At 35.2% G+C, this 25095-nt stretch overlaps 2 protein-coding genes across 2 annotated transcripts in view; both read left to right on the top strand.

The window, feature by feature from the left end:
- The window catches only part of LOC106143518 (protein spaetzle 5), a 31733-nt gene extending 20024 nt beyond the window's left edge, over window positions 1–11709 (top strand). Inside the window, exons 3-8 of the mRNA XM_013345631.2 lie at window positions 4963–5108; window positions 5644–5858; window positions 6329–6644; window positions 7318–7488; window positions 9881–10054; window positions 10501–11709. Of these exons, the coding sequence (XP_013201085.1) occupies window positions 4963–5108; window positions 5644–5858; window positions 6329–6644; window positions 7318–7488; window positions 9881–10054; window positions 10501–10678 (1200 nt within the window). The 3' untranslated portion in view covers window positions 10679–11709. The remainder of the gene's footprint in view (window positions 1–4962; window positions 5109–5643; window positions 5859–6328; window positions 6645–7317; window positions 7489–9880; window positions 10055–10500) is intronic.
- Window positions 11710–14155: 2446 nt separating this feature from the next.
- LOC106143526 (neurotrophin 1) lies at window positions 14156–18132 on the top strand. The gene is made up of 5 exons (XM_013345638.2): window positions 14156–14280; window positions 15034–15164; window positions 15844–15954; window positions 17108–17266; window positions 17560–18132. The coding sequence occupies exons 1-5, from the start codon at window positions 14251–14253 to the stop codon at window positions 17738–17740; spliced, it is 612 nt and encodes a 203-aa protein (XP_013201092.2). The 5' UTR covers window positions 14156–14250; the 3' UTR covers window positions 17741–18132.
- The last annotated feature ends 6963 nt before the right edge of the window (window positions 18133–25095 follow it).

The following is a 25095-nucleotide window of genomic DNA, read 5'->3' as shown; positions in this document are numbered from 1 at the left end:
CTAGTGCCAAGGACGAATACAGATCCGTATGTTCACACGAATAACGACAGGACAAGCCTAGCATGCAAAGAACTTATCTCGAATTTCACTTACATCTCTGTTTATAATGCGTTTTATTCAGCTTTCTAACTTGTTTGGAAAAGAAATAAAGGATTAGTTGATGTATTGTGAAATACTGACTCGCATGTTTGGCGTTGCATAAAGTCTACATAATTAGTAAGATAAATTTTCTAGAAGCAGCAAAGCAGTCTTTACTTTTTTTTTTCTTTTATATACTGTGTTTTATGCCGTATGGTTCTTTTATACCGTGTGTTTTGCCGTGTGGTGTCTGGCTTCAATGAAGAATAGAACCACTCTCTAACATTCCCGTGGATGTAGTAAAAGGCGAGTAGGGGAACGGTTAATAAACTTGGGATTATTCTTATAGGCGATGGGTTAGCAACTTGTCACTATTTGAATCTCAATTTTATTTGGAGCTGAACAGCTGAACGTTGCCTTTCAGTCTCGGCTCTGTCCACACCGCAAGGGATATAGACGCGATTATATGTACGTATATTCCATAGATGTGGTCAAAGGGTGTACTTAAAGAGGGTGAGGTGAGGGGAAGAAGGTCGCAAAATTCCCGCCGGAAGAGAAATAAATGTGATTTTTTTTCGAACGGAACCGTGATTGTCTTAATAAATAAAAAAAAAGTGCGTTTGCGCAACAGCCCCGTTCAATGATGGCGCATCATAGACGAGACAGCGTTACCAAATGTAATTGTTTGGAGAAGCGAAACTGTATGTGGTTCAAGGTTATTAGTTATATAACTGTCTTCGCTGTGTGGGTGTACGATCTAGTTTATTTTGTTTAAATCTCTTAAACTTAAGACGTTGCACATATGACAAAGTAAAATGAAAAAAATATATATTTTAGGGACAAATTACACATGCCGTGACATACAGTGCCGTGTGGTTCCCGGCATCAATATGAAAAAGAATAGGACCACTCCATCTTTTTCCCATGGATGCCGTAAATTGCGACTAAGAGATAGGCTTACAAACTTGGGATTCTTTTAGGCGATGGGCTGTCACTATTTGAATCTCAATTCTATCTTTAATCCAAATAGCTGAACGTGGCCATTCAGTTTTTTCAAGACTGTTGACTCTGTCTACCCCGCAAAGAACATAGACGTGACCATATGTAGGTATGTATGTATTAGCTTTCAAAGTATTGCGGCGGAGAGTGCAACTGGGAACATGCAAAGTTATTTTTAAGTGAAGACAAAGTGTCGTGTGGTTCCCGGCATCAATATGAAAAAGAATAGGACCACTCCATCTCTTTCCCATGTATTATCTCTGCCTACCCTAATAGAAAACAGGCGTGACGGTACGTATATAGATCACTAGCGGCCGCCCGCGGCTTCGTCCGCATGGAATCCCTATTAATCCTGCGGGAACTCCGGGATAAATGTAGCCTATATGTTATTCTGGGTCTTCAGCTACCTACATACCAAAATTCATCGTGATTACAGAGTTCAGTAGTTTTTGCGTGAAAGAGTAACAAACATACTGACATCCTGACATACTCACAAACTTTCTCATTTATAATTCAAGTAGGATTTGATTTAGTAGATTTTTTTTTTATTTTTCTTTAATTTACGCTCACTACGATGAACGATTATTCTTCTTAAAATTGCGCTTACGCATGTACATACATACATAATTACTATTTACATGATATTTTCGTTAAACGACAAAAACACACGAGTACAGCCACAAGCAGAAGCTAGTTCACAATAAAGTGAAAGGAAATATAAGTGTATTTTCCTGTTAAACTAAATATCGGTAATTATAACAAGTTGATAACATCTCGTAACATGGAGGTTACGTTTGTAGGAACCCTATTGTTGTGCGTGGGAGAAAAAAAAAATCGGAAGTTCAAAAAAGTGATTGCGTGTTAGTTGCATAGAATGATGCAATGTGAAATGTTCTAGCGATTATAAAGTTCATGGTATTTTTTTTTATAGAGTAGGCAAATAATTTCAAGAATGTTGGCTCTGTCTACACCGCACGGGATATAGACGTGATTATATGTATGTGTATGAAGTGTAAAATATTTTGAGACCGGATTCAGGAACGATTACAGGTTTAAGTATCTTTATATATTTGAGAAAGACCGTTCGGGAATCCAGCCCTTTTTGTGACCTCCCGGGGAAAGAACTTAATGAATTTCTAGTGCCGTGTGGTTCCCGGCACCAATACAAAAAAGAATAGAACCACTCCATCTCTTTCCCATGGACGTCGTAAAAGGCGACTAAGGGATAGGCTTACAAACTTGGGATTATTTTTTAGGCGATGGGCTAGCAACCTGTCACTATTTGAATCTCAATTATATCATTAAGCCAAATAGCTGAACGTGGCCATTCAGTCTTTTCAAGACTGTTGGCTCTCGTCTACCCCGCAAGGGATATAGACGTGACCATATATATGTATGTATGAATAATTCTAGTAATTTAATAAATCCCCTCTTTTCTGACGTCAGTAACCGTGTTAAAGAAGGAAAATGAACAGGCATTGATCACGGGACCTTATGACTCAGAGGCGAGCACTGCGCCGGAGAGGTCACAGAAAAGATATGAGGTTTGTCGAGCGAGGTCATATCTATGCTTTCATAATAATTCACACCTCTACACCTGACATCAGCTCGTTACTATTATACATGGGTGATAAAAGGACAATAGCTGCCACCATTAAAATTTGGTGTCAAGATCTATTAAAGAAGGTTGGGTAGGATTGCTTAATCTTCTTTTGAGGCCTTAAATTATAGTGTCGTATCCGGGTGAATACAATGAGACCTCTTAATTTCTTTAACAGTATTATAACAAGAGAGCCGTGTGGTTCCCGGCACCAATACAAAAAAGAATAGGACCACTTCATTTCTTTCCCATGGATGTAGTAAAAGGCGACTAAGGGATAGGCTTGCAAACCATACCACACGGCACATCCACCACTTATTTTACATATTTATAGCTCAGTATCATAGTTCGTCAGTTTAGAGAACTGTTATCAGTTAATCTTAACGTATTGTAATTGAAATAATTACAATTAACTGTAGTATAATTACTTTAACTGTAATTTTTATCCTCATCCAAATTCATCAATATTTCATGCAAGCTCATCAATTTCAGGTACTGTTTTCTTAATCCATATTGATCAATATTTTTAATTTAAGACTGAGAAGGATTTCCTTATTTAAAGTATACATTTGGGTTTTAGAATTTTGCTAAGGCAAAATTCTAAAACCCAATAAAAGTAAAAACCAATATAAGTATTAAGGATATTTCAAACGTTCCCATTTTCCAATCACGGTTCAAATCTGCGACATTTACCATTACACCACACGTCACTATGATTCGCAATGATTAGAATCAATAGCATCCTTTTAGCTTCTTGTGCAAGCGGATATGAACACAGATGAACGAATTACATTCATATCACGTAAACGAAAGTGTTGTGTTAATCTGCTTTGAGAATAAATCGCCGGTAAGTTTATGTAACATGTGGATTTTACACAGGTTTTATTCACGACTTTGCAAGAAAACAGTTATGAATGTGGATGCGACGATAAAATTATGCAGGGATCGTGGAAAGTGGAATGATAATTTTGACTTAGCTTTTTAGAGTAAGGCGTGATTTTATGTAGTATGTATGTATGTAGGTATGTTTAGTGCCGTGTGGTTCCCGGCACTAATAATGAAAAAGAATAGGACCACTCCATCTCGTTCCCAATGGATGTCGTAAAAGGCGACTAAGGGATAGGCTTACAAACTTGAGATTATTCTTTTAGGCGACGGGCTAGCAACCTGTCACTATTTGAATCTCAATTCTATCACTAAGCCAAACAGCTAAAAACGGACGAAGTCGCGGGCAAAAGGTACATCGTTATAATTCTTTATCCCCGAATCATAAGGTCAAATACTTCATGAGAATACCCACTTTACTTTAAAATGGCGGCCGGAGACAGCTATCGGAAGTGTTTATAAAAAAATGACAAGGCTCATTTTAAACTAGTTCGCCGATTCGTGGGCGTCTGTGATGACATTGACATTTTGTTACTAAGTCCTATCGGCTGTCTTCTTCTGACAATTGTAAATACAATAGAATCACGTTGTCAGTACCTGGATGTTGTAGACGGCGACTATAGAGCAAAAGTATTATCAACTAGAAGGGATCTGACCACGGAAATTAAGTTACTGTTTAATTTATAATCTGGATCGTGGTCAAAAGCCTTGGGGATCACTTTTGGCTGACGGAGCTAAGAAAAATACCAGGAGAATAATGGCAGGAATTAATAAATATACAGGACGAATTACAGAAATTGAGTAAGCTTCGAAGTAAATTTGAAACTTGTGTTTTTAGAATACTAACTCAATAATACTAAGTTTTTTAACTATGTAGATAAACATCTAAGACCTAGATCAATCAGAAATAGTTCGTTTCTCTTTATGCCCTAACCAGAATTCGAACTGTATCACAGACATTTACTGCTTCGTTACAGAAATGTAAACATGGATTTCATTTTAGGCCTCGAATTTATAACGAAAGGTCAGGGGTCACACGAGTACGTTACACCGTCGAGTTTTCATGAAAGATTATCAATACCGCTCCAAAATTCATCTCACCTCTCATGGGTCTACTGGAAGAGATTTCTATCTAAGCATTTATTGACGATAAGCAGCACCTTTGTACTAGAATTACTGTATCAAATGCTCCTGTATTTAATATATAATACAGGAGCATTTGATACAGTAATTATCATTCCTAATTTTGTGTACATAAAATAAATAAATAAAGATTTATGAATTTGTATAAATCCAAAGAAATGTGCAGCGATCGTGTTAACTGGAAGGATGTAGTGTGTTCCGCGCGTATATAATAAATAACTTTTAAATAAGACAATAATATTTCAATTTTTTTTCAGTTAATATGGACCCTCTGCAGAGGGGGCGACGGTTACTCCTGCCCTTACGGTCAGAACTGCTACTTCGAGCCTGCGCCCCCCGGCAGGGCTCCGTCCTGCGCCCAGCCAGGCCTCACCTACTGCTTGTACCCTCAGCCCTATCCAGAGTAAGGATTTTATGGTTTTAGTAATTAAGTGTAATGGAAAAGGCGCATCTCGGGCTCCACTCCAGAGAGGTGAGGATATAACGCCAAATGGAAGGAGTGTTAGAAATATTTAAGGTAATAAAGCCCTACAGCTGAACATGGCCTTTTAATCTGTTCAAGACTGGTGGCTCCCCAGTAAGGGATAAAGTCATGAATGTATTTTAGGCACAGGCTGTGGATTTTATACATTGAAATGTAGTGGGTGTTTATTGATTTATTAGTTAACTTTTGCAAATACATGTTATGAAGACAAGTTCAAAGTACGAGAAATATAAATAAAGATATAAGTTTTTACACATCTTACAAACTAACGTACAAAAAGACTCTGCCTGATACGGAGGTTTGGCAAATAACTCTCCTCTGGACTGAAATCTGTGGAACTTATAAAAAAATACGTTAGATCTTATAACGTTACTCGCTCGGCCCACTGGTAGAAATAACCCTAGGCCTATCGTTTTTCCTAAATTTATCAAAATTATGCTTTTTTTAATTCCAGGCAAATAATTAGGAAGCTAATAGACGCCGGCCAATACGACATAAGGACTCTTCTCTCAGACGAAAGCAGAGACGATTTCAGCTCGAACAAGAAGAACGACTACCCTTACGGCTACGGTCCCAACTCACTGCCCCACGTGGACCAGATCTCGTTGGTCAATGACCCTGTGTTCCCCAAGAATTATAATAAGTTTCATAATAGATATAACCCGCTTGGTAAGTGTTTTTAATAATTTATTTATTAATGTTAGATATAGGAAGTAATAACATAGTCTCCACTTCTCAGCTTATGAGTTGCTAATCAGTATTCTGGCCTACCGCTCAAGCTGTGATCAGTTCGTGCTGATAGACACATTCTTAAATAAATTATTTTATAAAACTAAGTTTACATAAAATTACTCATTAGCCTATTAAATATGGCTTACATACGAGTATCCTCTATATATATTATAGTATGATTTAGTACCTACGTATGAAACATAAACCATTAATGTAGGTCTCATACAATTTTTCTTGAATTCTTTATTTATGATGTTTTGATGTTATTTAGGATATTTTAATACCATCATTATCAGTTCACCAATAAAAAAAGATGTATATAAATCTATTTAAATTAATAATTAACAAAATAATATGACACGTAAAAAGACATTCCCCTTATTTTCATTAATACCTTTCCATTTCAGATATTTACGACTCAAAAACACCTCTACAGCCTCCATCGCCCGTAGATCCATCGCCGTACAATATCAATACATATCAGTCTTCGAATTTCACAAAATTCGGCTTCCAAGGCTACCAGACTTCCTCGCCTAACTTCTGGAACGTTGGACGCAACCATTTCAATGATTATGACAAGAAACTGTACAGACAAAGCGGTTTGAACCCTAATTTGGGATTTGAGCAGGGTTACAACCCTAATATGTATGACTATGATTCGTCTAATTGGTTCCGCCAAGCGGCCACAGGGGTGACACATTACAATCCAAATGAATGGTGGAAGTGAGTATTATAATTTTAATATTTTTTTTTTCTGATTCGTCAAATATTGATAAAATTAATCCATTCTGTGCTTTCAACTCTTTGATTATAGAACATTAGAAATGAAGTTTATATTTATGTGCCATGTGTTTCTCGGCACCAATTGAGAAAAGGATAGGACCACTCCATCTATTTCCCACGGCTGACGTAAAAGGCGACTAAAGGCGAGGCTTAAAAACTTGGGATTCTTCTTTTAGGTGATGTGCTAGTTACCTGTCACTATTTGAATCTCAATTCTATCGTTTATCCAAACAGCGAAACGTGGCCTTTCAGTCTTTTCGAGACTGTTGGTTGTGTCTACCCGGTAAGGGATACAGACGTGATTGTGTATATTTTTGTAAATATTTACACCATATATACCATAGAAATCTAAGTAAATGCCGCATTAAATGATCGATACAAAGTTCTCATGCAAATACAATAAAAACTTATGCACGAAACATTTACAATAACACCTTATCTTATAATTTATAGAAGTTCAGCGCAAGATTTGCACCTAATAAACTTCATAAAACAACACATTTCACTCTTATAATTTAAAGAAGTTCAGCGCAAGATTTGTACCTAATAAACTTCATAAAACAACACATTTCACTGTAAAATTTTTCATTCAATTCAATTCTTTCCTCCTCAGATACGTATCACCGTCCCGTGCCGACGTCACTGTCCAGCGTTCTATCACATTCCCGACCAGGTCTTCCACCATCAGGTCCAGGAAACGCCGCAACGCGAAGCTGGTCAGCGAGTCGGCGAAGCGGACTCTCACCGGGGCCGAAGCTCTGAGGATAGCTTTGGGATTGGCCAGGTTCGTACATTAGGGTGGGTCCGAATAAATAGCGCAAATGTGGTGTGGTTAGGTATATTTAAAAACCCATAAAAAGAAATATTATTGAATTATTTTAAAGACGAACATAGCTGTACTTATTATTAATTGTTCAAGCTTCCACTTTTACACCTTTAAGTTTATTGTTCGTCATTAGGTATAGTTTAATGTTTTTAAAAGTATCTATTAAAAAATGATGTTACTTTCGTTATATGAACGATTTATTTACATATTTCAAGAGCTTATTGAAACTGTAAATTTTTATATTTTTATTACATACATACATATAATCACGTCTTTATCCCTAGCGGGGTAGACAGAGCCAACAGCCTTGAAGACTGATAGGCCACGTTCAGCTGTTTGGCTTAATGATAGAATTGAGATTCAAATAGTTACAAGTTGCTTGCTTATGACTTAAAAGAAAAATCCCAAGAACGGATGATAATACAATGGAACAGTGACAAATAAGTATGCATAAATTAAGAAGCGAAATAAGACTATTTGCAAAATATTTTATAGACCTGTGTAGTAGGTACGAGTATAAGTCAAGGAAACGCATATTTTGACACCCATACAATTTACTAATGACGATCAGGTGAACGATGAACAGACGAAGAAAATCATATAAGGGAAATTATGGCTAGAACATTTATGAAAAAGAGTAATTAAACTAAAACGTCAATAAAAAAAATAAAATAAAAATAAAAATCATTTATTCCAGGTTTCTAGACCCATATCGTTGACACAAAAATTACATTTTAATACATTTATTGAATAATAAATTAAATAATAATAAATTCCGTTACAAAAATAGTAATAATAAATTTTAATTTTTAAATACTTTTTCAATACTACCACGCACTTTTTAAGTACTAAGTACCATAATTAATCATACTTTTAGAGCCTAGCAACCTATTGAAATCTAAATTCCGTGGCTGAACGTGGCCTTCCAGTCTTTACGAGATTGTTTGCTCTGTCTACCCCGTAAGAGATAAAAACGTGATTGTATGTTACAAAAATATTGATTAATGTGTTTAAAATTAAATATAATTATGTTATTAATTCACCTATTGTATGATATCTATTAAACGAATAATGAACTAAACAGGTGACGAATTTGTGTTGAATATTAGGCTGCTTTGTCATTACATAAGCGGTTGGCCGAATTGAAAAGTTTGGGAAGAATCTAATATTAATTAAAATATCAAAATAAAAAACCTAACCTAACCTAAAACAAAACATAAACATATGTAAATAAAACCTACATAATTATATATATACCTAATTATGTAGAGTTTTTATTTCGAACGTTAAAATATGTCTTTCTTGAAATAATTGTAAGGTTTGAATAGTATTTTAAGTAATTTCTATTAAAGAACAATAACTTTTAGTAATACGCGTTTTTATTCTTAAATGCATAATTTCAAACCGGCATAAATAATAAGGTAAAAAAAAAATATTTTTTTATCTAAAACAACTATTTTAAAAACAATACAATTTAATATAAGTTAGTTTTAAAATCAGATTCATAAACATTTCCATACAAGAGTGACCCACCCTATTGTACTGACATACAAATAAATATATATCACGTCTTAAGTAGTAGACAGAGCCAACAGTTCTATAAATAGTAACTCGAAGGCCACGTTCTGCTAAATGACTTAATGATAGTTCTGAGATTGAAATAGTGATAGGTTGCTAGCCCATCGCTTAAAAGAAGAATACCAAGTTATCTACAAAAGCTAAAATTAAAGCTTTATTTTGACACGTTGTTCATTAGTAAAAGTAGGAATTTACACAGAAATGTGACGACGTTTTTTATACACTTAGATTTCAGAATAAGTGATCTTTTTTTTATTATTAAAATGAAATGTTTATAAGAATAAAATTCATAATTAACAAAAGTTATTAGTAAGCGTGAACTGCATTAACCGTGGTTCTCGGGACCAATATGAAATAGTATAAGACCATCTCTTCCCCTTGAATGTCGTAAAAGGCGACTGAGGGATGTGCAGAACCTCAAGTTTATAACTTGGGATTCTTACTTTAGGCAAGGGGCTAGCAACCTGTCACTATTTTAAATCTCAATTCTATCCTTAAGCCTAACAGCTAAACGTGGCCTTTCATCAGTCTTTCACGACTGCTGGCTCTGTTTACTCCGCAAGGGATATAGACGTGATTATATGAATGAATGTGAACCGCATTTATTACGACAATAAGTGTTAGAAGTAAAAAATTAATAAGCAAATTATAGTGTGCGCAATATTTTTACAGTACTAGGTACTACTGATGTTTTGGTAGGTATAATTAATTTAGAATTCTTTCATATTCATGCTGTCTGGCCTACATTGTTCCTATATATTTATAATGTCAGTGCCGAAACGGCAGCAGAGCGCCCGCGCCGCCAAACAGCGAACACAGTCGACCTCTGCCGCATACGAACGCAGTACATCACGCCCCGGGCGGCTCTCAACAACAAGGGCAACTGGCGGTATGTGGTCAACATGCCTGATAACATGACGCAGTTAGTGAGAGCTGAGATTTGCGCGTGAGTATTAGTACATACATACATACGTACGTACCTACATATAGTCACGTCTATGTCCCTTGGGTAGACAGAGCCAACAGTCCTATAAAGACTTATAGGTCACGTTCAGCTGTTCGGCTTAATGATAGAATTGAGATTCAAATATGTAGTGACTTGTTGCTGGCCCTTCGCCTAAAAAGCAAAGCCTTTTACGACATCCATGAGAAAGAGATTGAGTAGTCCTATAATTTTTCTATTGGTGCCAGAAACCACACGGCACATTTTTAAAATTTTTAGTTTTAGCGCCATCTAGCGTAATTTTAAAATAACAAACATTAATGCTAACGACATCTTTTGTCGAGTGGAAACACAATTTTTTCATAACTATTATTTGTTTCATAAAATCATAACTAGTCATCTTAATCTCATAATTACTTAGTTATTTATATTTGTGTCTTAATTTACAGATCGACTGAATGCAATGGACTCTGCACACTACCGGCAGGATACAGCTCGCGTTGTGAACAAAAATATATTCAAAAACGATTAGTTGCTCTTGAATCCAGCGGGCAAAACCTCTACACGGACTTATTTTGGATACCCAGCTGTTGTCAATGTACTATTGTAGCAAATAATAATAGTTAGTAAACAATTTGTGATCCCATGAAATGGGTTATTAGATGTTGTAGTTCTCCTATTCGCTACAAGATGGCGCGACTTAACAATAAATAAAATACTTCCACTGCCTTTATGATTAATTCATAAAATAATTTTAAATTTTAACACTGTTTTTAACATAACATTTTAATTTAATAAAGATGGCGCCACTATCTCATGTAGGATTGAAAAGAGGCTTTATTTGTATTAATTAAATTAACGGTGTTTTTTTATAAAATTAGTCTTTGTGAAACATATTAGATATAAATAATATAAAATGGGTTAAATAAGAAATAAATTAGTCCCGAAGGAGGTTTATTAAAATAGGCAAGTGCTGCTAAATATGGATTCCTAATTTTTCGACATTGCACAATTTTATAAAGTATTAATGTCTAGACTAAGAAAACTATGTAAATATTAGGTCTAGCCAAACGCGATTGTATACTTAATTAATTTAATTATAATGACATAATTTCATATCATGTTAACATTTTTTAAAATTTCTTCAATAGTTCCCGATTCTTTTTATATTCTGTAGATACAATTTTAATTCTTGTATAATTATTTTTTTTTATTTTCTTAATAATCTGTTCTAACAAGTTTCCTTTGATAAAGAAGAAATAATACAATTTAAATGGCTTTATCTATCAAATAATCGAATTACAAGATAATTTCATAGACAGTTGTATGAAGTAGCCATCTTTTTACGAAGTAATTTTGCTAATTCCTACTGAATAGAAAAAAGCGGGCCAATAATGGTCAAAATATCTAGATTATTTTACAACTTCGTATGTTCTTCTTTAACTTTCTAACAACTAAATACACCACTAGACCAATTATGATGACATCTTTAAGGTACAGTTCGAAAACCAAATGTATTTAAATGACCTAAAAAAATAAGTTTTCTTCTCTTAAATATGTTTATTTTTCAAACGTGATTGTTAATATTTTTTAATTAACAAAACCGAACGCAAATTGTCTGCTCTCAACAGTAAATATAATAATTTATCTGTGACAAAATCTTGACGCATGTTCTAAGTAAATAGTTAGAAAAATAATAAAACAAATTTAAAAGAAATCTCATTTGTTTCTACATGTATAATCTTTTTCCTTCTGACTGTAATCATGGTTACATCCTCACCAATCTAGAGAAGACCCCGGGCTACGCCTTCGACCTTGGATCCTGGATTGGATGAGTCAGGTTTTTACACGAAACGACTCCCATCTGACCTCCGCAACCTTTCCAGGGGAACCTTCGAGTAACTGGTATTAGATCTTGGTTACAAATCCAGTTGCAGGTGCAGGTTTCCTCATGATGTTCTCCTTCCACATTTTACACTTTATTATTGATTGATACCTAAATTATACGGTGAGGGTAAACATCGTGGAGAAACCTTCTTATACAGGCTACTAAGTACATCAACTTCCTTTAAGTGCAGTTTTCCTTACGAGTAATTATCCGATATGGGTTAGGTACCCCTACAAGATATTGTGAGTGTCACAGGTATGCCCTAGATTCAGAAGCAATTCCACTAATAAGTTAATCTGCAGATACAAACAATACATATAATAACGTCTTTATCCCTTATGGGGTTGACAGAGCCTGCAGTTCCAAAAACACTGAAAGGCCACGTTCAGCTATATGAAAATTTTATTAATCTACTCTGCGGGAAATCCCCCAATAAATAAATTTATTAAATTAAACTTAGACCTATATAATTAAAAGCGTTATCGATATTTTGTTAACACATTCGTGAAAGTAGAGTAACTTTGTATTTAATTAAAGCTTTTTATATGTTAATCATCATAATATGTAAATCATAATAACATATAGAGTGGTTCTCAGCACTTTTAAATAGGACTACTCCATATCTTGCCATAGATGCCGTAAAAGGCGACTGAAGGAAAAACTTGGAATTCTTCTTGTAGATAAGAATAAGCTGGCAATCAGCCACTATTTAAATCTCAATTCCATCATTAGGCCATACAGCTGAACGTGGCATTTCAGTCTTTTCGAGACTGTTGGCTCTATCGACCTCGCAAGGGATATAGATGTCATTATTATATAATATGACTTACCCAATCCAGTATCTTGATAAAAAAGGCGCACCCCGGAGCCCTCTGTGAAGAAGATAGGTATGTTTAGGAGGAAGAAGAGGTTCTAATCTTACCGCGGCAGTGTTTATACAATTACCTAGAAGGCTTTTCTGAATTGCGTGCTTACACACGGCCACAGTGGGCGACATTAGTTTTATTACTAACCAATATTCTTACGATGAGAGAAAATACCTTGAGGAAGCCTTCAGTGCCTAGACATTCAGGCAACTGAACGTTATCATTATCCAATATGCGTTAGTAAAACTATAAAGGTCAGACGTTAGTTGCTTTGTCTGATAACCTGACACACCCAATTATGACCATGGTCATAGGCCCACCCCGGCCTCCTCTTCAGAGAAATAGAAGACACAATCTGAACTAACAATTATCAAACCAAAGGATTTTGAAAGTGCTTAAAGAACTCTTTGCAAATAACTTTCCATCCATTTTTTTTTATCTAGCATTATTTATTTTTTACATCGTATAATAAAAATCTTCAAATTTACACGGTTATTGAAAACTGGAGCTGAAGCAAATATATCGAAACTGGAATCATAAAAAAATAAAATTGTAGTTCCTACTTTATAAATAAACGCCATTATGAATAAGACTCCGATGCAGTAACATTTGTTTCGGAAGGTCTTTTTTGAACTTTTTACGGGAGCGAAACTGCCGAGCTAGGGTTGTTCAGCATTAGAAGTTTCGGTTAAGTTTAATGTGTCATTAATTATTTATTTATAAATAATACAGGTATTAAACGCGCACGCAACAGCTCTATTATATCACGTTGTTCGCTCCTCGACCACGGATCATTGTATGATTTGAAACGTTCGAGATAAAATAAAGAAAAGTTACGTGCGCGTTTAATACCTGTTATTATTTATACATACATATAATCACGTATATATCCCTTGCGGGGTAGACAGAGCCAACAGTCTTTTAAAGACTGCTAGGCCACGTTCAGCTATTTGGCTTTAAGATAGAATTGAGATTCAAATAGTGACAGGTTGCTCGCCCATCGCCTAAAAAAGAATCTCAAGTTTGTAAGCCTATCCCTTAGTCGCCTTTTACGACATCCATGGAAAAGAGATGGTGTGGTCCTATTCTTTTTTCTATTGGTGCCGGGAACCACACGGCACGGTTATTATTTTTACATAGTATAATGAAACGCTAAAGCTTAATAATTCTAAGTGTCAGTCACCTTTTTTATATTTTAAATACCATGTTGTAATTTAATAACAAATTAATTAATTCAGTTAACATTACCTAGAGTAATTCGCCACTGAATCGTTAATTAAAATTATCGCAAAATATTATCGCTTAGGGTATAAAAGCTGGTACATTACTTTTTTACGTTTAATTTGGGTGAGGCTTTAGTGACCGATAAAACAAGTATATTTTAAAATATATAAAAAGTATCCTCCTTAAATTTTGTAGTCGGTTAAAAGGTGAAGCGATACATAATGTTTAAAATCATGCTGAGAATATCAGCAGTAAGTATCATTCTGTTTGTTTTTTAATTAATTACATTCTTCTTTTAAAACGCAATTAAGTACCAAAAGGTTGCCTGAAAGAGATAGCGAAGTGTCATATTTACATTTCAATTCATTTTTGTTGTTCATTCATCTTGTTGTCCGATAGTAAATTAAAATTATTCATTACGATTTAAAGCTCTATTACCTACATTATCATATATTTTTTTAATAGAAAAAAATATATAAATAAGAAATGTTAATGATGTTTAGTAAGAATTATTTGTTTGTTATGTTATTATCTGTTATACAATTGGAAAAAAAAATAAACCTGAAAGCTTTACAGCTTCACTTATTCAACATCCTGTCATTTGTCGGAAATCGCTCTTCTTGGCATGAGCCTGGGGTTTGCTTATTATGTAATGACCGCATTCATACATACCTACATATAATTACGTCTATATCCCCTGCGGGAAAGACAGAGCAAAAAGTTTTTAAAATAATGATAGGCTACATGATATACTAAATGATAAACTTAATTAAGTTTCAGTTTCATTTTTAGTGACAGGTTCTAGCCCATCAGCTAAAAAAAGATTTCCAAGTTTATAAGGTTTAGTCGCCTTTTACGACATCCATGGGAAGGAGATGGATTGGGCTTAAACTTTATTATATTGGTGCCGAGAACCACACGGCACATGTTATGACCTCGATAAGTGTAATTTTAACACGAATCAAGTCCCGCCTGATTCTTTGCACTGAGAGACTTTGTTTTAGGTTATCTGCGCTATACTGGTTGCAAGTCAGGGTCTATCTGAGCCGTCATACGTGCCGCAAGTGTCGCCATCTGGCGAGCCCTCGTGTGCTCGCGGGCGCACTTACTGCGAGAAGATTGCGGACTACCCTCGGTGAGTAAAACTTTTTTTTTAAAACAGCTTCCGTAGTTAGGCACGCGCGATTCCGTTTTTATTGCGCGAAAAAAAAGTAAGTTGTCTCTCGTTTCACGTCATAACAAAACGATGATAGTTTTTCGCGCGATGAAAACGGCGTCGCGATTGCCGTACTACGGCCGCTGGATAAAAAAATATAAGTTTTGGTAGGAATATGAGAAATCCTTTATAACTTTTCCGACACAGATGCAGACAAAAAATATTTCTTAATCTTTTAAGGATCCTGTAGATCAATATTCAATGGCAATTTTAGTCTTTTCGAGACTGTCAGTTCTGTTCTACCCCGTAAGGGATAAAGACGTATATTTATCCCTTACGGGGTAGTTGTATGTTTCCTTGATTTTACAATATGTGCATAAAGATAACCATTTATTTTTTATGCCAATAATACAACGGTTGTAGTAACTCTTAAAGTATTTGGCAGAGAATTCTTATATAGCAAAATATATTCTTGACAGTTTTAATTTCAAATACAAATGAAAAAGAAAAAGTATAATTTATACTTTCAGAAACAAACAGCATTACATCACTGATTTTTTCTGCGCCACCAAACTTGTTTACAAATCCCTAACTTATAGTTAAAATTAAATTATTTAAAACAATATATATTATTAAGAATATTCTTTTCACATTTCAGGGATACTATCCTTCAATTGGTAAAGGCCGCCTCTAATGAAATGGGTATATTTTTGTCAGACAAACACTTGGTCCTTGACCATGAACCTCATAAACACCTTAATTTCAAGCGGCAAGTATTTTTCAGTAACCTACTTTCTGAAAGTCCATTAAATTCAATGACAGGAATAAGAAAATAAGCAATCTGCACATTCAGACAACTGGATGTGTAACCATGGATTCAATACGGGTTAGGTTTACCTGCAAAGGTTGCGGAGATCAGATGGACTCCCATCTGATCTCCGCAACCTTTGCAGGTAAACCTTTGCAGCTTCGTGTAAAAACCTGACTCACCCAATCTAGGATCCATGGTCAAAGGCTTACCCCGAGCTGGTCTCTAGAGACGTGATGATGCAACCGGGACTAAAGTCAGGAGGAAGAAGAATGACAGGAATGAGAAATGCCTGCAACTTACGAGACGGCTCGAAATATACCACCATTGATTTCTTATATATTATTGAATTTCTTGAGCAAATGTTCAGTTGAGTTTACTTATAGTAAATGCATCCAAAAAAAGTTAATCACCAAATTAGAACTTATTAGACGGCGTCTGTGGCGCAGCGGTAGTACGCTTGTTTGTGACACCGGAGGTCCCGGGTTTGAATCCCGGCCAGGGCATGATGAGAAAAGAACTTTTTCTGCTTGGCCTGGGTCTTGAATGTTTATCTTTATAAGTATGTACTATAAAATATCGTATCGTTGAGTTAGTATCTCGTAACACAAGTCTCGAAATTACTTCGAGGCTAACTCAATATGTGTGATTTGTCCCTCATATATTTATATATTTTATGGGCCTGTGTCTTGGATATTTAGACACATATAGTATTATTATTAAAAAAATAAATGAATTTATTATTGTATAAGTATTAATAAAGTTAGTATCCCACTAACACAAGTTTTACTTTCGTATTGATATAATTAGTTTTACATACATTCATATTTTTTAATGAAGACAATATGCATTCGTCCACAATTCGGATTTAAGAGATCTATATTTGTAAATTGACGCCCGATGAAAATGCTGCAGTGTAGTTTGTTCCGCCGCTTCTTCTACACATGCGCTTTGGAAGCGGTGGTAGTTATATTTAAGTGAAGTGATGTGACGTCAATAAGTGACACCTTATATCCAATTTTGAAAATAAATCTATTTTATTCTATTCTATTCTTTTGAAGTTGACTCTATCTGTTTAATTTGACCGGTATTCATTTATTTGCAATAACAACAGCACAAATACGTCCTCAACTCTGAAAATGAGGGATGAACAGCTGTGCGAAGCTGTGATCAGGATCATAAAGCCTCTGGTGGCTCGCAACGAGAGGAACGAGTGGCGATACATAGTCAATGTTCAACACAACGAGCAAATCCTGGAGATTGAGTATTGCAAGTAAGAATTCTTTAGCGTTATTATTTGATTTATATACCTATATAGACATACCTACTTATAATCATGTGTGTATCCCTTTCGGGGTAGACAGAGCCAACAGTCTTTGAAAAGATTGATTCAGCTTTTTGGCTAGATGATAGAATTGAGATTCAAATAGTGACAGGTTGCTAGCCCATCGGCTAAGAAGAATCCCAAGTTTATAAGCCTAGACTTTAGTCGCCTTTTACCGCATCCATGGGAAAGAGAGGAGTGGTTATATTATTTTTTAATATATCTTAATATTTTAATTACAGGCACATAGAAAACAAATGCAAAATGGAGTTTAGAAACGACATCCACTCCCGTTGTGAACAAAAGATGATGACCAAACGTCTCCTCGCTCTGGATCCTTCTGGAAGAAAGTTGATTTGGCACGACACCATGCTGCCTTCATGCTGTCAGTGCGTCTTGTACGATGTACCCCGTAAACATTAGAAATTTGAAAATAATTCTGATTTTTATAAGAGATGTGTCATCATATTTTACAAGTTTTTACATAATAAATTTATTATTATTTACTTACTTATGTATGTGTGTACCTACTCGTATTAATTTTTACACAATTTTCTAATAAAAAAGAAGTACTTACTATAAAATAAATATTTGTGAGTTTTTCTTTTACATTACACTAAAAAAACAGTTTAGAGCTTTTTTTAAATACCAATAAATGTAATTTAAAATACCTATTTAAGGTAAAAATTAAAGGAGGAATGAAAAAATGAAAGGTCCTAAGTCAGGGTTACAAAACCACTGATCTTTCTATAATATATTGACGCTATGTTATTTTATAGACATCATACTGACATTAATATCATTGGGTTATTGAGATTAAGCACCGAAGAATGATCCTCCTACAGTCATTTATTAAAGGTAATAAATATGTTCTCCTTTTTTTCTTTTTTTTTTGTCAAAACCCTTAATGCATTGGTCAAAAACTAATTTCTTAAATTAAAAAAAAAAAGCAATAAATCCTAGTGCATTCAGCGATTTGTCCCGTCCCGCCCCAAGACAACATATTTTCCTCTTATTGAGTTAACGAGTGAGTGAGAGGGTGAAAATCGGCACATCTGCGGGGGATGGAGACTTCAACCCTTGGCCCGACCCTTGGGGTTACCGGGACTACCTTAACAAATTTTCCCTTAAGCTGCAAACTTGCTTAGTAAATGTTTATATTTCTATATAAAATGATTGAAAAAATAGAGTTTATTTTATTCTTAATAAAAAAAAATTCTTATTCTTTTTTTCTTTCATACATTTTTTCAATATGCTGCTTAAAAATTTCGCAGAATGGTAAGGCAGAGAACCAAAATTATCTATACTATGTTTAGTATTTTTTTTTAATTTAATTCAACTAAAAGAGATAACGAAAAAGCACGCTGATAGTGCTATTGACAGCAAAAAATACAAATTCACTGATGTCAGAATCATGCTCAACGTGTTCTATTACGCAACTTGGCAAAATATCTGAAGTTTACCGAAAAAATAAGTATCTGAATACAACCCCCATATTACTCAACAATTTGTAAACAACTACAGACTACCTAAAACCCATTCGCATAAATTTCCACATCACGCGATGTAGTTCACCACAATAAAACCGAACACTTACAACGTGCGCCAAAACTCGCGCTTTTGAAAATAAAAATTGAAGCAAAAAGTCGCACAAACACGCGTAAAGTAAGAGGAAGCAGGGAAAAAATCAATGCCTGCGTTTATGTTCTGTGCGTGTGACAGATCGGTTGTCATGGCTACCACGGCGGGGGACTATTCTCACAAACAAGAACGACATAAGTGATGATAAGGAAATGCAGAAATAGCATTTGCGCGTTCAGAATAAGGGCGCGCGGTTTTAGTTGCGTTCGCGGTTATGCTTTTCTCGCTTCCACATTAGCGCTGTGCGTCGTGCGAAAAGGACAAGAGATAGGGTAAGGGAGCCAGTAATCGATATTACGCACTTTTGTAGCAATGGAATTGGCGGCACGATGCAAGATCGCGGTCTGCACGCGTTGCAATCTTTTTAAATTTTTGATGCCGCGACTTGGGAATTGAAACCAGTGATATATTATGTTAAGATTATTATAGTATGGATGCTGCCATTATAAGGAGAAACTGTAATTACATTTATATACTCACATCTACTCCGAGATAGAAGAAAGGAAACTAATAAAGTAATATTCAATTTTAAAAATAAAATATTATAAAATACATTAAAAAAATGATTATAGATACTCATTAAAAAAAAATGCCGTAACGCCTTTTAGAAACTATACAATTTGTATTACATCTATAACTTCAGTTGATTTCTTCTGACGAAAACTTGCAATAACAAAAATTCCTCCACGTCTTACGATGGTTACACTATATAAAATGGTAAGTCATATAAAAATTTAAAAATAAATTTAAAAAAGGTAAAAATATCGTTTATGATTTCGAAAAACTGATCGAGTACCAACCATTTTTTCTTTTTAATTAATTTTCATATACAGATGGCTGAATTTAATGGGTTTGATAAATAATGATGACGGTGGATTCGAAATGAGTAATTTGTGAGTGGGTGGTGAAAATCTGATGAGTCACCGACTCACCGCGGTGGGGTAGGAGGGGGGATGGACGGCTTTTCTTGGAACTCTTGAGTTTTCCGACTTCGTGATACAAAAAAATAAACTTCACTCGTTTTCTTATTAACAATGATTTTTGTCTAGACTGGTTTATGATATTAAGTGATATATCCACTTACAAATATATAATGCGAGTGTTCCTTTAATTTTTTACGTGAACTACTTTTACTCAACGAATTTTCATGAAACTTTGCAGTTAGGTATATAGCTTCGATATAGAAATAACATAAAAAATTAATAGAGATTTTTAAGGCAAACGAATTTGTCTAGTTTTGGTACAAATTTTCTTTCTTAATATAATAGTGTACTTACTACGTTGATGAAATCGAGAACGTTCTGTTTTGTCGAAAGCTGAGGCCGAAGGTACCCGAAGTCAAGAGTTTTGAAAGTGGACGAAGCGAGTGGAGAAGAAGAAAATATAGTCTTTGCTTACCGTTTCGGGATAAGACCTGGTTTTAAGTAACCAAGTATGTTTTAAATGTTGCAGCTTTGCTATCAAAACATCTTTTTCAAATTATTTTTTGAAAGGTTATTTTCTACAATTCTTTCATCATCAATTTCTTAAGCCAAAAACGAAGGAAGATATCAGGGATTGGAGACTTGGTCATATACCCATCTTTTCATGAGGTTTCAATTTCAAACGCATCAAGTTGAAGATAAAGTACATAAGTATGAAGAAAAATCTACAATAATTGACTCCTTTAAAGTGCCCTGTTCAGTTACGCTGCTTAATTAAATTATATGTACATAATTCCGACGCCTTCAAAGGTAGAATTTGTGTTAAAAACTGTACTGGAATACTTAAGACCTATGTATATTGTAACCATATTAAAGGAATAAATAAATAATATTAAATGATTAAGATGAGTATGATAAAATTGACAATAAATCATTTTCCATTCATTCATTACACTTCATACTTACCAAGAGACGCGGTGTTTTACAGGAAAACATTAAATTCCAATATAGGGAGTTCCCTACCACACATCTCAAGAGTCCATGACCGGAACAGCTAAGGTGTTACTTAATAGGGTTGGGGACCAATTAAAGCGAGTCTGTCAAGTGTCACATCTATGGGGCACCTCAGATTTAGGCTGTTGGGCTACATGCACTGGGGTTCAAACCCTCTTTGCACCTTACGGCCTGAACGCAAAACAATCGGAAACACCAACCTGTCGCAAAATGGGGACGTATGTTTGCACCCTCATGCAAAATTGCAAAATAATTTGTTAGGATATAGAGTAGTACCCTTTATGATTGTGCTGACCGTGTGCTGTTTGTAAGATAGTAGGGTTTGTCGGGTTGTTATACCTATAATTAGGCAGATTTTTTTTTAAATTTGTACCTATGACTCTTTGGGCATCTGTCTGACCACATAATAATGATAAAACTAAATACAAACTATTGTCATGGTGTATATTGTATTGTATTGTAAAGATTTTAAGAGTAACATTATATATTGACTCGATTTTTTTTTCTGATCTGTTACAACCACGATTATTTGTTTCAAAAAGCGAAGACAATTTCGACCGAAACGGTTGCAAGGTTGCGTGCGGATCGATAGAACGCCGACGCAAAAGCTCCGAAAACAGATCGAAGCTCTAGCGAATGCTCAATCGAATCCCGCCAAATGCAACGACAGCTGTGCGTAGCTCGTAGCGGCTACGCTGTAGAGGCGGCGCCACCGGTCGCATTATTATTATTTGTAAACAAGCGTGCGGGCGCGGGGCGTCACGTGACCGGCCGCCATTGGCAGGCTCTGGCAGCTGCGTCGCCGACGCGCGCGCCAGTCCGCCGCCAACCGTCGCCGCGTACACACGCGCGCGCTCATAAAACCGCGCGACGCGACACGCGCACAACTGACGCGATCGCGAACTCCGATTCCCTTTTTGTTTATTTTTCGCTTGCGTCCTTCGGACCGTTTTGTGTTTCCGAGGCAGCGAGACGAAGAAAAAAAGAGGCGCGGATGGATCAAGCCAGAAAAGGTACTCGCGTAGTTCGCGTCAAAAGTTTGTGCGAGCTTTCGGTTTGTGCAAGTGTAAGAGTTACAGTGGAAGCTTCTGGTTTTGTGGATTTTTATTAAGTAGAGGTAGATTGAGGGGCAGTAGAGCGTGAAGCGAGGTTCGATGCGCGTTCGCGTGTTTCCGCTAGAGCTTTCGTTGTGTGCAGTTATCGCAAATTGATCCGTGTTATTCTGCTACGTGTTTGACAACCATTAAGTGATGAATGAAATATTTAATAAAAATAAGTATCTTAAAAAATTATACAAAGTGGAAAAGAAAACAAGTGACAACCAATGGCTTTGTCAGAAATGAACCCTCAAATGCAGAGTAAAATGGGGATAGCGTCAAGAAATGGCATGTATGACGCACCGGCACGACATTGATGCATGATGTCACGTCATTTAACCCTTAATTGTACACAGCGAATTGAAAAGATGCTTTATCGTCATTGCAGACTGCAATTTGTATATTGTTAGCACCTAACACGACTCCGGTACACCTTGAGTCCTGTTTCATTCGTTATTCCTTGTAACAACTACCCATTTAGTGTCATTTGACCACAATTTTATATCTGCACAATTTTTTTTGCATATTTGGATATCTATTAATACTTTACTTATTTATGAATAAGGAAACTACCTAATTCAGCCAGTTAAAACTGACAAATAAATCTGAGAAATGAGATGAGAATAGGAGAATTCTATCTACGATGACAAAAGATTATCCATACAGGAATGAATACCATATCACAAAAGCTCTAATTTATATGTGTAGGCAAATTCGTATATCTACTTATTAGATGCAAACTCAGAATATCTACTAATAAGATCTGCTTCGTATGATCTCTTAGATCGACATGATGCTATAATACTACCTGCATTTAAGTACTCTTCATTTCATTTAAGATCTTTACGATATTACAATTGATTCTAAATTTAAAAGTATAGCAGATCTTACATGTTTTTCTTATACCTTTTGACAAGTTCAATTTTTAATACAATAAATACCTAAGATACTAGCCATTGATTATATTAGATATTACTTATTCTGCTTCTCAATAATGTTGATAATTAACAAGAAAACAAGGACAGATGTGATGTAGACAAACGCATCCAGCATCCACAATGAAACAAAGACGTTACAAAGAGAATCCTTTGACATATTTTTACGATGCATGTGGAAGATGTCAACAGTTAGTTGCCTTGAAGATGACGCACAAAATAAATGCTTTGGTTTGCGTTCGATCAACATTTTCATATTTAACGCTGTCAAGATTTCTCGTTTTAATTATGGAAGCTCTTTATGCCAAGAATGATGATGTGATCTCTTTTATAAGATGGCTTGGTTTATTTCAATTTTTCGTTGAAGTAGCACGCCTCATTAAGAGTATTTTTGGTTGAAGGCATGTTGTACAAACTTGTCAAAATTAATGGATATAATTATGTTCATTTTGTATGATAGTGAACTGAGAGATAAAAGAATGTATGTTGGCACGAAAAAGAATTGGGCTAATTTTGAAAGTTCATTCGCTCTTCAAAGCATACAGACATGAGATATCCTTGATCGATCAAGGTTGGCCATAACTATTTCACCGTGTCATATTTTTAACAAATAATCTTTTGTCTGCAAAATGATATCAGAGAGCTTAATCATTGCCAAGTATTCGTCATTTCTACTTGACAACTCTGCACAGAAGACGAACTGGGACGGTCCCACGGAATAATCGAATAAATAATACGCCTTCCTCCCGTGAATGCGATAATGGGGAGTCAAGTTCAGTGAGGCCAATGAAAACAAATAAACAAATTGGCCAATTTCGCCGGAGCTAACTGTTGAACGAGAGCAACGCTACGGATTGTGCAATGCTACATGCTTCCTTTTTAGTTGGACGAACGAGTTATGTTTCCTCTTTCATTCTAGTTTCGGAAGTTTTGAGTTGCCCTTCATTGCTGCAATTGAATACATCAATAGCCGTTTACAATTATACAATGATCTATTGCAAATTGAATTTCTTTGTACTTAAAAATACCCCATAATATGCCGACTATTGTGGAAAAGCAAGTGCCAATGATCCCTGTGCAAGTTTTTCTTGATTATTTCTAAAGTTGGAAAGACATTTTGATCAGCAACGCTGAAATTTAAACCTTGACTACTCATTAACATTGCATTGGACAATGGATTCTTTTGCCTCTAACAAACTATATGTATTCCAAATAAATGAAAGGTATTACTTCGGATTCAAAATATTTCAAATGAAAGATTGTATGATAGTTACAGTTTTGATATTAGTTCTGCAAGAAGTAATCATTCTGAATCAAAGGATCAAGTACTATATCCTCTCAATAGCTCCTCCTTTATTTCCACAAGTATCTTTAGTTGATTCTTACTTTCTCCGGGATAATCCCTTTCTTATTGCTTCCAAGCAAACTCAAAGGACGCTTACAGTTTTCATAAGGCTCTTTTGAAGCTTAACATAGGTATGCACGTCTAAAATTTTCTATACACATTTCGAACCTTATTGCTTATTGCTATACCCACAGTAATTGTTTTTAGACGTGACTTTTCTTTCGTCTAGCTAAGTAAAAGTTTAAATATCGGTACACAAGAGATAAAGTTTTTGGTTTGTAATTGTGGAGTTTAGAGAATATTTTATTTGGTCTGCGAAAGTCTCGCCGGTGAACGTTCGCTTTTCAATGTCTTCGATTCAGTTTAGAAAATCTTCTACTCTGCAATTCTTGATTGGTTTTATGTTGATCAATTTCGGTTTTATTTTTCAATGTGTCTTTATACTGTTTTTTTTACAGTGTGTCTGTATACTATTTCTTTTGGTTCGTTGATTATTTCAGAGATCTTTGTCTTCGACTGAATCTACCTTAAAAATTGAACTAGCGATGACAATCTCCATTTAAACTTGATGTTAAAGGACAGCGACAATGTTCTAAAAGGAAACAATAGTAAATCATACAATCAGCGTCATACACATGTGACTTCCTTCAAACAATTCTATCTCATAGGTGTAAGTACAAAAAATGTTCAATTTCCGATGTCGCATCCGATAGCACAGACAGACGTGTGCACAAAAAATCTTTACAAAACTGTATCGCCCAACTTACTTCTGCATTTGAAATAACAGAAATACGGAATAAAGAATCATTAGTGTTCAAGAAAT

Source organism: Amyelois transitella, chromosome 7 (genome assembly GCF_032362555.1).
Source record: "Amyelois transitella isolate CPQ chromosome 7, ilAmyTran1.1, whole genome shotgun sequence".
In the NCBI taxonomy this organism is placed as follows: Eukaryota; Metazoa; Arthropoda; class Insecta; order Lepidoptera; family Pyralidae; genus Amyelois; species Amyelois transitella.
Note: the sequence above shows the minus strand (reverse complement) of the source record. Positions and strands in the feature narration are given on the sequence as shown.